The sequence below is a fragment of the Molothrus aeneus genome, chromosome 3 (genome assembly GCF_037042795.1).
Source record: "Molothrus aeneus isolate 106 chromosome 3, BPBGC_Maene_1.0, whole genome shotgun sequence".
In the NCBI taxonomy this organism is placed as follows: Eukaryota; Metazoa; Chordata; class Aves; order Passeriformes; family Icteridae; genus Molothrus; species Molothrus aeneus.
In genome coordinates this window covers 19,423,073-19,440,033 of record NC_089648.1, presented here as the reverse complement: position 1 = coordinate 19,440,033, position 16,961 = coordinate 19,423,073, and the positions used below count along the sequence as shown (strand labels likewise).

The 16,961-nt window shown below is 36.6% G+C and overlaps 1 protein-coding gene across 1 annotated transcript in view; it reads right to left on the bottom strand.

Annotated features, from left to right (window-relative positions):
- Nucleotides 1-16,961, bottom strand: part of USH2A (usherin) — a 375,341-nt gene that overhangs the window by 292,014 nt on the left and 66,366 nt on the right. Inside the window, exons 14-17 of the mRNA XM_066546427.1 lie at nucleotides 14,613-14,796; nucleotides 9,346-9,509; nucleotides 5,242-5,400; nucleotides 900-1,394 (exon numbers count right to left, since the gene is read on the bottom strand). Coding sequence (XP_066402524.1) covers nucleotides 900-1,394; nucleotides 5,242-5,400; nucleotides 9,346-9,509; nucleotides 14,613-14,796 — 1,002 coding nt within the window. The remainder of the gene's footprint in view (nucleotides 1-899; nucleotides 1,395-5,241; nucleotides 5,401-9,345; nucleotides 9,510-14,612; nucleotides 14,797-16,961) is intronic.

The window sequence follows — 16,961 nt, the reverse complement described above, 5'->3', positions numbered from 1 at the left end:
TCTGCTTGTGCTGGCCACTAGATGCATGTCATGGCTATGGACTATGAAGAGTGTATGACACAGGTTGAGGTGCCAACAGTAAACATCATGACCTGCATTGTAGAAACTGCCCCTCTAAACACACAGTCATTCTTGTGTGGGCATTCTTCCTATCCAGTCTGGAAAGAGGTGGAAAATTAGATGCTCAAAGTGAAAGCCAAGCTCCCCAAAGACAGACACCCATTCTGTGAACAGATAAAAATGCTTGTTTTCACATGCATAAATACTTGTGCACGTTAGTGCAAGTTCACAAAATTCCATTGCTCACATATTAAAAGATAGTTTTACCAACAAAATTAGTGGTATCACAGAAGTATCCTACAACAGCTGTGTTCTCAGTTTCAAAAACCTAAAATATTATTACACAAGTTAGACCAGCAACTCTTGGCAATCACCTAATCCCTAACAAAGTTATACTGGTAATAGAATTGGCTACTGCACATGACGGATGGTTTCAAAAACAGACTTCTCTGTTAATTCTTATATTTTTTCCATAACTGTTATCTGCTTATTTATCTTTTGTCAGGCAATACTACCACATCTGTCTGAACTAAGCAATCTGGCAAATTAGGAAAAAATTCATTTTACTGTAAATGTTTGATTATAAATGTGATTTTTGCTGCAGCAGATGCCACTGAGTGCTAAATCTGGGACCAAACAGTCAGTGGATTTCTGGACTCTGGAAGAATAAAACACAGACTCTGAGGATACACTTAATAGCATATAGGCAAATTAGGAAAATGCCTTACTTCATTTCTCAGTGCATGGTGCATGGACAGGGATATTCTAATGAGATTTGAGGAAATGTTGCTTTTCCCTTGCAAAGACTTTGACTGACAAAAGTAAAGACAATATCCTACCATTTGGCTTCTCAGGTGGTGACCATTCCACAGCCAGTTCTGTTGAGCTGATGGTTTCCACAGTCGGTGGGTGTAGCCCTTCTGGAGGAGCCTGTGCAGTAACTACAGTTACTGGCTGGCTCTTTAAGCAGCCTCCACTAGTACAAGCTTGCACAGAAAAAACATATTTTGTAAATGGAATGAGATTCCAAATAATTGCTGAAGTCTTTAAGCCTTCATACTGACCACAAGGCTGCAGATCAACCGAGCTAGTACAAGTCAAAATGTATTTCTCTATGGGCCCAGAGTCATTGGAGACACTTGTCCAGTAAAGTAAAACAGAGTGGTGACTAACAGGAAAGACAGGATTTAAATCCAAGCTTCCCACAGGTGTCCCAGATTTTGTTCTGTATGTCACTGAGTCACTTCTTGTAAAACCATGAACATTGCTGGCTTGGATATAATAGGAGTAGAAGGTATATGGAGCTAAAATGACATCGGTGAAGGTCTGAACACCTGAAACAAACAGGTGAGAAGAAAATTGTATCAATCTAACACATTAAAAATAATCTTAATTGCTATACCTAAATTCTGTCCAGCTCTAATCCAATACATATTTATGCCTGTCCACATGACCTTCTTGAGATTATAAACATTGCAACTTCTCAGGTTTTTTTAGCAGGAAAAAAGGTCCCCTTTATCCTTTATAATCTTCCCCTGCACATTAGCATCATTAGAGAAATTATTTTTCCACTGAACTTCTAGTTCCTGCTTTAATCATGAAAATTAATACAATTATCTTCTCATTCCTCTTTTTCTTCAAAATAATTATTTCAAATGTAAATCAGCATCAATATTAGAGAATATAATTAAGGAAAAAACCCCAAACCATTGTGCAAACTTTCAGACCTCTTTTTTTGATTAATTTGATGGCATAAGACCAAATATTTCAACTTTGTGTGCTTTCACTTCCTCATTTCTACAACAATGCCTAAAACCTCATTTGAAAAGCATTTGATCTTGGATAAGGAGTGAAACAAAAGTGCAAAGAATTATTAAAAAGGTATATACAAAGCTTATATTTACCTTCCTCCCCCCAGCTTGTCCCAGAAAATGGGCCCCTGGCCAGGTAATAATTGGCATGGACTCCATGATTCACGGAAGGTGGACCATATATATCTTTATTAGAAACCCATTGCTCTTTTACAAACAGTTATGATACAGCTGGACCTTATTGGTCCTCCAATCCAAGCACCATCACCATTGGCTAATTAAGAAACCACCCTTTGATAAACAAATCTCCATAACACATTCCACATGTTGACAATACCAGCAAGTGAAGATTAAGAATTGTTTTCCATTATTTTCTCTGATCTCCTCACAGACTTTTCCCAGCACTATGCCTGAGAAAGTTATCTGTTGCTCTCTGTGACCAGAGAGCTGCTGCCACACCTACTTTCCATTATTCTTAGTTAGTAGTTTTTTTAGCATCTTTATAGTACCAATTGCCATTAATTGCTCCTGTGCATATCCCAGAAGCAGTTACACATCTTAGTCATCACAGCACAGTATGAATTTATGTACAACCACAACACCCTACATTCTTTGCCCTAAGAAATAGTTAACATTGACTAATATATTATGTGTCAGAGCACAGATACGCATAAACTTTTGCAAAGCAAATGAAGTGGCGGCCGAAGCTATTTCTGCATTCTCTCTGTACATCCACACTGGCAAGCCAGCACTGCCCTGATTACAACTTAAAGAAGAGAACCACAAAACTCTGAGTATTGCTAGATATTCAACCTTTGATATTGTAGCACAAAAGCAGCAGAGTCAGCCCAGTAATTGCCTACAGTACTTAACTCCTTATAGCAATCACAACATTATCACTGGAGTCCAGCAATAATGAGACCACGTTACGTCATCTTCAGACCTTGCAAACCATGGTACTTCAGGCAGGACTGGGGAACAGCTGCCAGCTCAACAGTGGGCTGCTGAGACCTCCTTGAGTGCTAGTAGTGAGCAGTAGAAGATTCAGCAGGATTTCCCCTGCACTTGGCACTGGTGAGGCCCCACCTCAAATCCTGTGCCCCGTTCTGAGCCCCCACTACAAGGAAGTCATTGAGGTGCTGGAGCATGTCCAGAGAAGGGCAGTGGAGCTGGTGAAGAGTCAGGAGCACAAGTCCTGTGAGGAGCTGCTGAGGGAGTTTGGGTTGTTCAGTATGAAGAAAAGGAGACTCAGGAGAGATCTTATCCCTCTCTAAAACTTCCTGAAAGGAGGTTGCAGCCTGAGGGTAAGGCTCTTCTCTCGAGTAAGAGGATGACAGGAAATGACCTCAAATTGTGATAGAGAAGGTTGGGTATTTGGTATAAGGAGATTAGATATTAGGAAAAAATTATTCATGGTAAGGGTGGTCAGGCTTTGGAATGAGCTGTCTAGCAGTCTGGTAGACTCAAGATGTCTGGAAGTATTCAAAAAAAAGATGTAGTACTTGAAGACATGGCTTAGAGGTGACATGGCAGTGCTGGATTCATCACTTGACTTAATGATCTTAGAGGTCTTTTCCATCCTTAATGAGTTTATGATTTTGTATTTAGTTACATTTATAAGTAATTAGAATAAAACTTAATTTGGAGTCAAAATTGTTAGTAACTTTGGGGTTTTTTTCACATTTTAGAGCGAGTAGTTAATTTTATCCTCAAGACAAAGACTATCTGGGAAACCTGAGGCTGAGGTTTTCCAGAGCAGTTAAGAAAACACTGTTTTAATTGGGCATTCTGCAATACTATCATCCAGGTCACCAAGCTGATTATTATTAATTTTCCTTGGGAAGTTAAATTTTTTTATAAAGCCCTAATTTAGCCATAAGATAATGTTAATCCAGTTGTACACTCACCTCATGAGCATTACAAATTCCAAACTATACTAAGAAAAAAATAGCATTAGGAAACATTCTGTCAGCATTACCAATATATTTTTTTAATATCCAAACATGAGTAGATGATTTAATATCACTAATCAGGGGGATTTCCAGGAAATGTCAAAAATGCCTTTTGAAACTTTTAAGAAGATAATGTTTTGTTAAATTGAAACATGTTAATGTCTCTTTATCCAGTTAATTACGTCCACAATTTTTTTGCTTTCTGCAAAGTAGAGGGAAAGAAATGTAGGTAGAATAATGAAATAACATCCTCAACAATGCACTGTTTCAAATACATTACTAAATAGATGTATAACAATGAAATATCATAGCTTTTCTTTTAAAATTCATTTTTTTTACTAAACTTAGGCCTTTAAACCAAATTAAGGTGTTGGAATATTCTCTATTAGTTGTCTACACTTTTTAATATTTCTTTCTCTCAATCACTTCATCTCGTGCTTACATGGGGTCACATACCTTTCCTCACAGTATGTACTGCAGAGTGCCCAAAGTCAAAACATAAGCCACATAGTAATGAACTGTAATACTGCAGCATGAACCATAACATAGAAATGTGAGGTGCATTCCAAAGGTTCTTGGCTTCCACTGAAAAACAGCTTTTTTTTTTTTTTCTCTCCCCTCCAGGGTACACACCAACAACTAGAGAGACTCAACTTCTGCAAAACATTAATGCTGCATTGGTAAGAAACTGCAACAAACTAAAGAGGCTCCTAGAACAGAGGTCAAACCTTAGTGGCATTAAACCACACTCGTCCTCTTAAAAAACCACTTGTGTGCCATGTATACATACAAACAGTATCCAAATCCATCTCCTTTCCTTTGATAAGTGGATCAATATTAGCACAAAATGGCCTTTTCAGCTTGGACAGAGTGTCGAATCCTTTAGGACTGCCTTCTGAGGATCCCTTGGCAAGCCTCAACATGAGAGAAGTGGTGCTGCTAAAGACAAATCAGGAGCTACAGTGATAGCTAAACAGAAGGTGCTAAAAGTTAGAGGCCACAAAAAGCTTTCCTATCTGTTAACAGTTTAAAACCAAGAAGATGAAAAAAGAAGTTTAAGCATATTATGGTCTCTTCTGTTCACCCTAATTCTTTATATGTGACATTGACTCATAGGTTTTGGCATCTGTGTATATTTTCAATAAATACTTTTGGTAAGTCAATTTTAAAGTTTTTCAGATTAAAAAGTAAAATAGTTATCATCCATTTTGGGTGATTCCATTTGCCAGATTTTAGACTAAGTTATTCATTCCTTTCAAGCAAAACTAGTAACACAGAACAATAACTCATTAAAGGGAAACAGGATAATATATTCAAAACAACTGAGAATGATAACGACAGGAATGAGAAATAGCCAAGAAACACTACACATAGATATATACACACAAATACAAAATCTTTGATGCAGCCTTACTTACTATAAGGATGGTAGTCTTCAGTAGTATAAATTTCTTCCTCATCCCTATACAGCTGGTAAATAAGCCGGTTAGAATTTGGAGAGTCAGGGGAACTCCATGAAAGATTGATAGCAGAGGAATTGAGAACTTCTCCTGTAGGAGGAGGTTGCTGGAAAGGAGCTAAAACATACACAAAAACTGAGGATATAAAAATCAAGGTAATCAATAATCACACAAATTTAGAGAAAAATGCAAAGAAACTGCTGAGCATTCTTCACCCAAAAAACACTTTGAGTTAATGTACAGTCACCAGGGCAAGACACTAATAGACTACACCAATCCATCCAAATGCTCTTCAACAACGCTTTTTATCCATGAAAAAAGTGTATATATTTAAACAAATTATGAATAAACTTAATCTCCCTTTCCACCCCAAAATAAAGCAAGTGTTTTCCAAACAGGTGGGGTTTCTTTTAAATGTATTTCAAGATCTTTATAAAATGAGAACTTATTTATATGGTTGCTTTATTGAAGTTTCTACTTCAATTAGGATTTATTTTTTCAGAGGATTCATTCCATTTTAGCACAGACCAGGCATAAACTCCTCAAGTAAAATACAAATGGAAAGTCCAACTAAGTCCAGATTTTACTGAAGTGTTAAAATAAGCTTACTTCATATAATGAAATCACAAAAACATAAAGGGCAAAATTTTTAAGTTTATTTAGGTAATTGGCTTCCATTTGTTTCCAGTGAAATTCAAATCCATGAGACTAAGGTATCTAACAGTTTAAGAAATCAGCTTGACATGTTAATTTGCCAAAATTTGACTCTCCTACTACCTCTATTGACTTTGAAACATGTGTTACTTTATTGCACTAGTATCAATAAAGAGAAAAACAAACTTGAAGTTCAAAAGCCAAGTGCCTCACATTTTAAGGAAGAGCATTCAAAATCTCTCCTATGGCTCTTTTGTCATCCAAATGTGTAATCATGGTCCTACCTAAGATAGTAGCTAATACTCAGAAATTAAACTTTATATACATATATACACACATGTTAACATAAACATATGTTTTGATGGATGGACTCTATTATCTCAAAGGTCCCTTCCAACCTAGATGATTCCATGATTCTATATTTATGTTATTATTCAGGTCAGAGCATGAGTCCACAGCTTGCTGTAGGACCTCCAGTAATCCAGTTACACTGAGGAAAGCCCTACTCTCTGTCCCTTACACCATGCATCAGCACAGAACAAGACAGGTCTGTTTTGGCAGATAGTAACTGCTATCAAAGGCAGACTGTGCCATTTCCCTACCTCTTCACCAAGGGAGTGTGGATATAGAGGAAAACATTTTTCTCAAGGAATGAGAATAGTCCAGGGCAGCACAGAAATCAGCGCATGGAGTAAGGTACCAGGAGCTAGATTCAGAACCACCCAATTAACTTTCTTCCCCTACATTAAGTATTATAGGAGAACATCAAGATTTGAAGCATGGATTTTATTCTCTTCTTTTATAAACTATCATCCTCTTCATTATGTGGATATTTGCTTAGTACCACCAAAAGTTAATTACTAAAATCTGTTCAGCCAAGCTAACAAGAGACAAGAAGCAAAGAATGAAGCTGCAGAGAGAAAATGTCATGAGGACCTCAAGCCACACAAGTGATAGATGTAGAGATTTAGACCAAAATCAGTGGGCACACTATATACAGGTTTTTAATACAAATCTGGAAAGTGAGATGAAGCTTTTTATTTAGAGTAAGATAACGAAAAGCCATGCTTCTACTGCAGACTCTCAGCCAAGAAATAGCACAAAATATTTCTAGAATTCATTGGATTAAACTGAACATAATCATCATCTCCCCTTAAAATGCATAGGTTGTTCTGATGCCAATCTACAACTTTTGAGTTCATCTCACTTAGGAAGTAAATGTATGCTAAAGTTTCTACAGGAGTAAAGTTTGAGAATCAGAGGAAACAAGTGCTCCTAAATTCCTTTGGCATTTAAAAGAATTTCTCTCCATGTAATATATACTTACAAGACCTGAGAAATTACAGCAATTTACCAGCATCACCTTCATTCTCCACTGGCAGTCTCACACTATTGCATATTGCTTCCAGAGGTTTGCTGGTTTAAATTTTAAATAGTAAGCAAAGTACTTGATTGTACATTTTTGTGCAGCATCTAAGATACTGTTAAGTAGAAAAATTGCTGAAGAAAAAAGTCTTTTCCTTAAAGAACACTAATGGACAGTAACAGCAACTTCCTTTTGCTTCCCTTGGCAAAGACTTATAACCAGTAATGAATGTGTCAACAAAATACTGTTCTGCAATGAAAATAACTACAAATGCCAAGCCAGGCAAAGCTCCACATGCGTGCAACAAGTTCAAATATTTTGGTATGAATAACCAAAAGACTCCAATTGCTATATCCTCTATGTCCAGAAGAGGACTCCGCTTGTCATTTAGAATACTGCCTGATGTACTTTTGTCTAACTAAAATCTATTATATTATTTCTCTATGTAATACTATTATTAATCAATTTTATAGTTAAATTGCTATTGACCTTTATCCAATGTGTATCTCAACACAAATAAGTAGGGTGGCTTATGTTTGTAAAGCACTTTGAAGATGAACAGCATCATAAAAGTGCCATGTATTATTATTATTACACATTCAGTTGAAACATCTTACATTTTTTAAAGAAACAACGAGCTAATCAACTGCCTGAACAATGAATAGATACTGTGCTTTTTACATGAGAGTATGGGGAAAAAGGAATCAAAACTATTTAAATACTTCCAAACTTTGAGAAAAGCTAAAAAAATTGTCTTTGGAAATAAATCATTCTCTATAGGATATTTATGACCATTTTTAATGCCATGCATTCTACAATGCATATTATTTGAAATTTAAAGTGATTTACAATTAAATAAAAATACAAACTGATAGCTGTCTCTACCTGTAATTACTTTGTGCATTTACATCTCTGCTTGCAAATCTATGATTTTCACATATCACAGTTATGAATATCATATAAATATCCATGTAGAACACACAAAGAAATATTTTGTTGAGAGAAGATCCAGAAGCATATTCCAGAGATAACTTGGGAATGTCTAACCCTGTTGTTGCATTACACATGGCTACCTGAGCTAGCTCTCACAGTATGACCAGTGTGACCATTATTAATTAGGCCTGCTGACAAAAATGTCCAGCTAGCCCCTGCAGAGTTCCTCACTCATTGCTTTCAGGACTTCCAAGGCTGGGCTGTTAACTGTGTTTGGCAGTAAGGTGTGCCACACAGCTTTTCCAGAGTGACCTGAGCTCCTTCCCACATGGTTTGGCATTGCATAGCATGATGCCCTCAAAACCCATGTCTGAACATTGACCCAAAGACAACTTAAGTACTGAATTTTCTTATGACATATACTTTTGCCTTTTCTTTAATAACTCCGCCAGCTTGGAGACTGTGTGCTGGTGATCTTGATATCCAGATGTTCCACTGCAATTTGTTCCATTACAATTCATGATTTGACCCTCAATATAGCATTGACCCCACTTCACACATGCCAATTTATGATGCTTTGTTTACATCACATCACATATTTTCCCAAACTGACTGAAAAAGTGCCCCAAGAGGAGAAAGGCAAAGCTACAATGCACTGAGGAGAACATTTGGAATTAATCACATGGGGAAGTTTTTCAAAAGACCTTTGTTCTTCAGACCTTCTGAAGGCAGGTGTCCTGCCTCCTGTCAGTGGCAGGAAAGGGGGCTAAGCTGTAAGTTGTACAAATGCTGTTGCATTCTTGACTAGAAGATGAACTCTGGATTAGTCACTACAAAGAAAATGTGCAAGGAAACTATGGGCAGTCGCTTGTAGTTTAACCCTTATCCCCTGGGTTAAACTACAAGCCTAAGGTGTGTATGACACAAAGGATTCTGCACATCTCTCTAGAAAACAATCCTACAATACAGTAAAAATCACTCAAACTTCAGTCACCCTATATTTGGGGGTGGGGAGGGAATAATTTACTGCTGACCTAATTCAATACTCACTAAATCAATTAAAAACTTTAATTTGAAAGACATGCTTTTAAGACCTAACATCCACTTACTTTTACTGCAGCCAAAGAGGTTGTGGACATCCAAATTACTGGCGTCGGGAACACAGTTGTCACATTTCAAACCAGTTACAAATTGTTTACAAACACACTGTCCAGTAACAAGATGACAAGTCCCACTAATGGCTCCTGCAGGATGACAATTACAGTGCTGACATCTATAAACAAAAACAAATCAAGGAAGTCATCAACACACATCAACACTTCAGTTAAGCACAGTAGGGTTTTGTTAAAAGATTCTTGGGCAACATAATTAAAGCATCATAAACAGTTAAGTAGTCTGAAAGAGAGCATAGAATCTATTAGTCTGATTAAAAAAACTTACAAAAAAGTATTTCTGGCAGTGAAATGTTTATAAAAATAAATATCTCACTGCCAGAATAATATTCTAATTTATATAAAAATGGCTTAGAATTAAAGAGCTTTTATATTTATTGATCCATACACAAACTGGACAATAATGTTCAGTAATAACCACATTATGCACTCAATCTTACATTCTTACTCACACAGCCTTTCTTGAGAGCTGCAGAGTTCAGTGATACATACGTAACCAGCTGAAGAGGCTCCTGCACAAAAGAGGCAACCTTCTACCTCAGGGAAAACTATGCTTTAGTTGGAAAAAAGAAATCAACTGATAATTTCTTGCCCCCAAAGGCAACTTAAGGTTGAAAAAAATTACATGCTGTGAATTAAGGAGAATGAATGGTGACCAAAACTGAGAGGAAAAAAACTCAGACTAAAACAGTGACAGGAAACAAAACAGCAAAAATACTAATATTCTAACAGAAAGCACAATGTTTTTGGAGCCTGAAGGACAAAATTTGAAATAATTACACTGAATAATTAATTAAATCTACAAGTAAATTATTTTTAAATTAAAAAGAACAAAAAAAAATAAAAGCACTGGCATCACACAAATGCCACGCTTCAATTCTGTAAATCTCTCTAGCACCAGTAAAATACTTTCAGGATTAATTTATCCTTTGGCTTTTGCATGTGAAACCTCTTGTGATCAATTCACTCTTCACCTGATACACCATTTCCCCACTGACACTCATTTATAGCATGGATACCGATGTCAGATTGTACAAATATTCAAAGAGTTTGAACACATCAGAAATTAAGCAAAGCAAATTACTACAAATACTGTAATGCTACCCCTTGCAATACAGCCTGCCATTATTACTCATAACAAAGTCAACAATGGCAAATTAAACTTCCCACTTTAGATTCTAATTTCACTATATTTTAATTGCTGCAGACTAAAAGAGATCTGAAAAGCCATGGTCAGGGAAACACGTGGGAAGGTACACTGCAGCTAAAACATGCTGGGAAGTCTGCACTTCCCTCCCTTGTACTGAGCTGCAAAACTCCAGTCCTCAGGGCATAAGCAACATCGGCCTCAAGGGAATTTTAAATTACTCCAGATGCCAGTGAACATCGGCCTCAAGGGAATTTTAAATTACTCCAGATGCCACCTTCATCCCAAGGTGATGAAGCAGCAAAAAGAAGACTCCAGAGAAGCCCAAGGCAGTCATGCTCTGCCCCCTTTATTCTGCTAACCCTAAGACTAAACAAGAGTCAATTTATATTTGGCTGATCTTTCCTTGGCCAATTTCACCAGACCTAAGGAAATATGTGGTGATGCCCTTACACAAGTTACTTTGCCATCTTCCCAGTCACCATCATCATACCTTGGTCTGTGTCTCCTACTATCTTCATGAAAGCAGAAAAAAACTGAGTTCAATCATGCTTTAGGTATCAGCTTTTTAAGGCAAGGGAAAGAGGAGGGGAAGGTGGAAACTGTTTTCACATTAGGACACTAAAATTCAGGTCAATAATCAGTGAAATAGGCATTAAATGTGACAGATTTTTAAACAAGCTTAAGGAAACTCTTCACATACATTTTCTGCCTATCGCAGAGCTCTCTGTATTAGAGTTCCTTTACTCCACAGCAGCTCGTGCTGTGTGATCTCCTGGGGAATCATTCAACACCCTTAAAAAGGCTGATAAAAGCTAAAGCTGCAAAATAAGCTGCAAATTTGTTTTATGGACTAATATCCTTTTGAGAATAAATAAAATACATTCTCTCTTGGAAGCCACTATACTGCAGTTTGCTCTCTTTTACAGTCAAGAAAAAAGGGCAATTTTTTCAAAAGTCTTTTCATCTACAGACAGGGCAACCAAATCCCCCTTTAAATAGAGGTTTTGTTTAGAGTACTTTAACTAAACCCAGTTAAGTTACAAAAAAAAATTTCTCAGTAAGACAGTATTTTATTATTATTTCATAATTTCATTACATACTGATTATTTAGTAGGGGGAGATGTTAACAAAAGTTTCTTGATAGATAAACAGAGAAAGACAAGCTTCTCCTATTGCTCCTGTATATTGTTGCACCTCTTATGAATAAGGGTCTCCTGATTATTCTAGTTTTGATTACCATTCACACATGACAATCACACTCAACACCCATATAGTCACAGTGATAGTTCTCAGCCTGGCAGGGTGGGACTGTTCCTTTCTCCTTGTTGCATTTTTCTTCTAGGAAAAGTGTAGGCTCCCTACCTTCACCTATACTGAATGAGGCTCCTCATTCTGCAAATAACAGCAGATATTTCACCATATTCTGCTCCACGGGATTACACATTATTTCTGTGTAATCACAAGCATCATGTTCTTTAACTGCAAAAAACTAGAACTGGATTTATTGTTAGGCATAGTTCATGCTTTTCAGTCAGAATTAAGGATTCAGTCAATTATGGATTTTCAAGAAAAAATCCAATTCTTTTAAAAGATAAGTAACTTTTAATCATATGAAAAATATTTGCAGTATTCTTGTCAAATGCTACTTTTTCCAGGTACTCTATGTCAAACATATTTGAGTTTTATTAAAACAGAATTATATATAATCAAGGAAAACAGACTTTTAAAACATGGAAAGAGAAATGTCATGCCAAGATGAATTGTGATATTGATTTTCTGAGGATAAATGGTTTTTGTAATATTAATATAGAGAAACCTTTATTACATTGACTCTCTAGGTGCAGTTAGAGCCTCTCCAGCAATCTGTTTAAAATCTTCATTTTTCATCCTTATGGGAAAACCTCACTTGCTAAATGGATTTCATAAACAGTAATCTGTCAAGATATAGATATAAATAGATAAACAATTTGTGATGTTCATTGACCAGTTCATTATAGGAAACAATACAGAGGTAAAGCATTTCAAATGTGTACAGATGCTCACAACCATTACAGACCTGCTCAGATTGCTGCAAACACTCAGTATTCCTAATTTCTTAAAAGCCAAGAAATTTTTCCTGCTTCATAACCTGAAATGCATTAAAGAATATGGAGTTCCTGTTTTATCTCAAAAACAGCACAAAAGAAATCAGCTCACATATGCATTCAGAGTGGGAGAATTTTAAAGCCTCACAATCTCTGTGTATCACAGTTTCTGCTTCTTTTGTGCTACTGTGCAAAGACAGATATGTCTTTGCCACTACAGATAGCTCACATCCTTTTCTGTCCTTAAAAGACACTTGGAGCAAGGATGGCTTAAATGATCTGGCAACTTTATGGAGAAACAAAAAGCATATTACTCTTTTTATGAAGATATTAACAGTTAAAGAAATGGAATAAAATAGATTAACAAATAAAGACCTGCATTATCATTGTCAGTGGATAAAAGTTTCTGCCTGAGGAACAGAGGTACACTGCCCAAGAAAACAACAATGAAAAGAGAGCCAAGAAAATGCAACGTAAGTTCATCACGTTAATATACAACCAAAGTAGTCTTCAATACTGCCATGAGGATTAACTAGTATTAAGGAATTAAAGCCAATTCAGATTCAAATCCCAGAACTCTAAAAACTTTCTATCCTTACAAGGTCTGGATCTAGATAATTATATTTCCACATTTTGAATCGCAAAACACAGGTTAAAATGCAGGTATTTGAAAGCCAGTATCTAGCTCAGAAAAGCTACTGCTTAGCACAATTGTGCTAAAACTGAGGGGTGAAGGGAGAATCTATTCCAAGTAACTAAAATAAAAAGGTATCATTAATATTAAGGAAAACATATTTCAAAGGGAACTTTAATATTACACAGTCTTTATTTCTCACCATTAGAAATTACAGGAAGTGAAAATAGGAAGTCCTTATTCCTACAGATTACTTTATGGCTATTAGCAGATGCCTCTGTGACCCGAAACAGTAAAAAATAATTTAAAAAAATCTCCTAATGAGTGACAGTAACATAAAAGTTAAAGTGAAAAATCTGCAGAATAATGTCAAATATATGCAGGATGACATTACTAATCACTGCCTAAAAGCTTGTCTACCCCAAACTAGTTAGGGGAGAGGAGAAGAGGGAGGGGAACATTGTACAGATTTTGCTTTTGCCTGTGGTATGTGAGTTTGGTTTTTTAAAAGGCAAAAATACCAAATATAACAAAACAATTTAACACCATCAATCTGCATGAACATATAATAGCATAAGAGCTGTGCAATCTTTCTGGACAATATTTTAAAAGGAAATTGAGATTGTGAGGACTAAGCAAGAAAGATGATCCTGGAAAAAAAAAGATAGCACAGTTGTTGAAATAACAGTGCACTACACTAAATATATGTTTTCCCCTTATAATCCAGGGAATCCATGTACCTAAAGACATCAGGCTGCATTAGAAATACAATTTACCTTGTGGCATATAAGAAAATGTTGAAAAAGAATGCACTGCTTCAGAAAAACAAATTTTTAAGAGTCAAGGTGCAGTGAATATTTGTACTGCTTTTACCAAAAGAAATTTGGGAAGTCAGGGATATCTGTAGTTTTCCCCTTCTCTCTCTGCCACCCCCCATTAAATCTTCATGAAATCTTCAATAGCAATCACCAGTTGTAAGAATGGCAAATTACCTGCATTTCAATAGTCAATGTTAAACACGTCAGAAAACAACACACCTTACTGAAGATGCACAGAAAACATAGGGAAACAATTAAAAAATTGCTATAACTTAGCCTTATACACCTTTCATGCTGTTACTACTTAAATCCGTAGCAAAATTTCTATTTCCTTCATCTCATGGGAGCACGGGGGATTGTGTAATATATCACATGTAAATCAGAGTGCACACATGAACTCGTAGAAGGATTAACCTACCTAGAACACATCTTTCCATTGTCACTAAACCCTTGACTGAGCCATGAGAAAAAATGTGACAATGAGGTTATAAGTGACCTGTAGAAAAAGAAACACTCACCTCCCTGTGACAGTGTCAAATCCAAAATAAAGGTCTTTGCAACGTTCACAAGTCCGTCCTGTTACAGAGGCATCTTGGCAACTACATTGGCCAGTGAGTTTATCACAGATCTGATTCACAGAACCAGCTGTGTGGCACAGGCACGGCAGACAGCCAGTGGCGCTGGATGGAGAAAAATAAAAACCTGCAAAAGACAGAGATTTTGAGAATGTTGGTTCTCTCTCTTCATATTCTTAGCCAGTGCAAATGCAAAACAGGGGGAGTACATTAACATTTCTGTGGGGAAAGACCCAAGGACATGAGAAATACTCATGAATGCAGCCACAAGTGAAGAGACATTCGTCCATTCCAGTCTGAGAGCTCAGCCCTGAAAATGGCCAGCTGCAAACCATAAGAAATGCACGTATCTTCTTAAGAATGTCTCTTCATTTTTCTCAACCAGTGCTTGACTTAATCCTTGAAATAAGATAGAGTTTCTTTGGAAAAACAACATTTGATGAGCATTTCTTATTTATATTTTACTCCTCTTTAACATAGAGCTTGTAACCTACACAAATACTTTCACAGAAACTAAGAAACTGATAAAAGAAAGTTACTGATCTGGTATTAAACAGCTTTCACCCTCAACCCTGTCCTGTTCCTGTATTATTTCAAATTATGAATTTGAGCATTCATTTCACATTTCCCACAGTATGTTCGGTATGATTCTGCTATGCCATATTTCATCCTATTGCACTTACAAGCAATCTTTATTTATGCTGATATTTATCTGTTACTGAAAAATACAGTTAGATACAGTTTATACACCTCTAATCTGGCCATTCAAGAATTTATCCATTATCCACAACCTTACCTGAAGTTCCTAATGAAAGAGCTTTTACATACATTCTCTTAATGATGCTGTTCCACTTGCATAATCTATTTCACAATGTATGGACTTATTTCACTGTAATAATTTCTTTCTGATCAGAAGACAATTCAAGTAATGGCACACTAGTAAAAATATAATTACATAAGTTTCCAAAACATTTTCTATTTTTACCTGATTATTAAGAAATATTTAACTGTTTTGTTCACACAAGTTGGTCTTCTCTTTATTTTTTTTCCCTCCCCCCTCGGAGGAGTACAGTTTATTTAAAATGTAGCAATGCTTGACAGCTCTGCAAAAGATCCTGGTGCCACAGTATTAAGAGACACTAGACAACAACAATGACCTATCTTGGAACATGAATCCTAAAATAGGGCCCTTGATATGAGTTTCTATCTCCCTTAGCTGGTTGCTATTAGTTATTATTGTACAACTTCAATAGAAAAATTTCATCTGCTACTGAGATATGCAGCATTTGCACAGACTTCTCAGACACTTGCCCTCTCTTCACATCAAGTTCAATCAGTAGTTTCTTAGCCATGTTCTCAGCTACTGAATATTTTTTGCTGTCCAATAACTTCCCGATGTCCTGCTTTATAATAAGTAGCCCAAAATTATACTGTAATATGTCATATTGCCCAAGGCCTTATTATTTGTCTTACAAGAGATAGCTCTATATATACACCCCTAGGGTGGTATTCTCTGTCTTTGCAGCAGTGCTGCACTGTGAGTTCATATCCAAATAGCAGAGAAACTAAACAAATTGAAAACATTAGAATTTTACTGCTCAAATCTTTGTTCAAGTTTAGCCTCTGGTCCTCGGTGAGATAAATCTCAAGTGGACAGTGAAGTGATATCAGTCTCCAGTTAACATACATTCGCATCATAAAAAACCACGCTGCTGGCACTTTATTCCAGAGAGGCCCCGAACTGAGGCAGCACAGAGAGCAAATAGCCTGAAGTTATTAGTGAGGCAGCATGTATTATCTCCTGCTGCACTTCTCTGCGCTCTGCAGTGCCCATCCTGTGCATAAATACAGGAGACCATTTCCCAGCAATGTCACTCCTGAGCACAATGAACGACTCCACTCCAAGAACTGAACAGGAAGGATGGAAACAAGTTGAAGCCTTGGACTCGTGCAGAAGGTCAAAGCACTTCTTCAGGACCCACTTTACAGTTGCAGTAAGTGATAAGCACTCAGGCTAAACCAGGTCCTTGTCCATCTGAAATTTTGCATAGAACTATGATTCCATGATTCCTTTGTATATAGTAACATCTAAGAGAAGTCTATAATGGACAAATTAGCACATCTCTAGATAATAAATTTGTTTTCCCTGAGCAGGATTACAGCATATACTGCTTTTATCATAGCAGTGAAATCACTAGTTATAATCTATACCTTAGTGTTAAACATCATGGCTCTCCTACAGCCACACTGCCTAAACCACTGCAGAGCAGTGAAGGATTTGGTAGGATATTT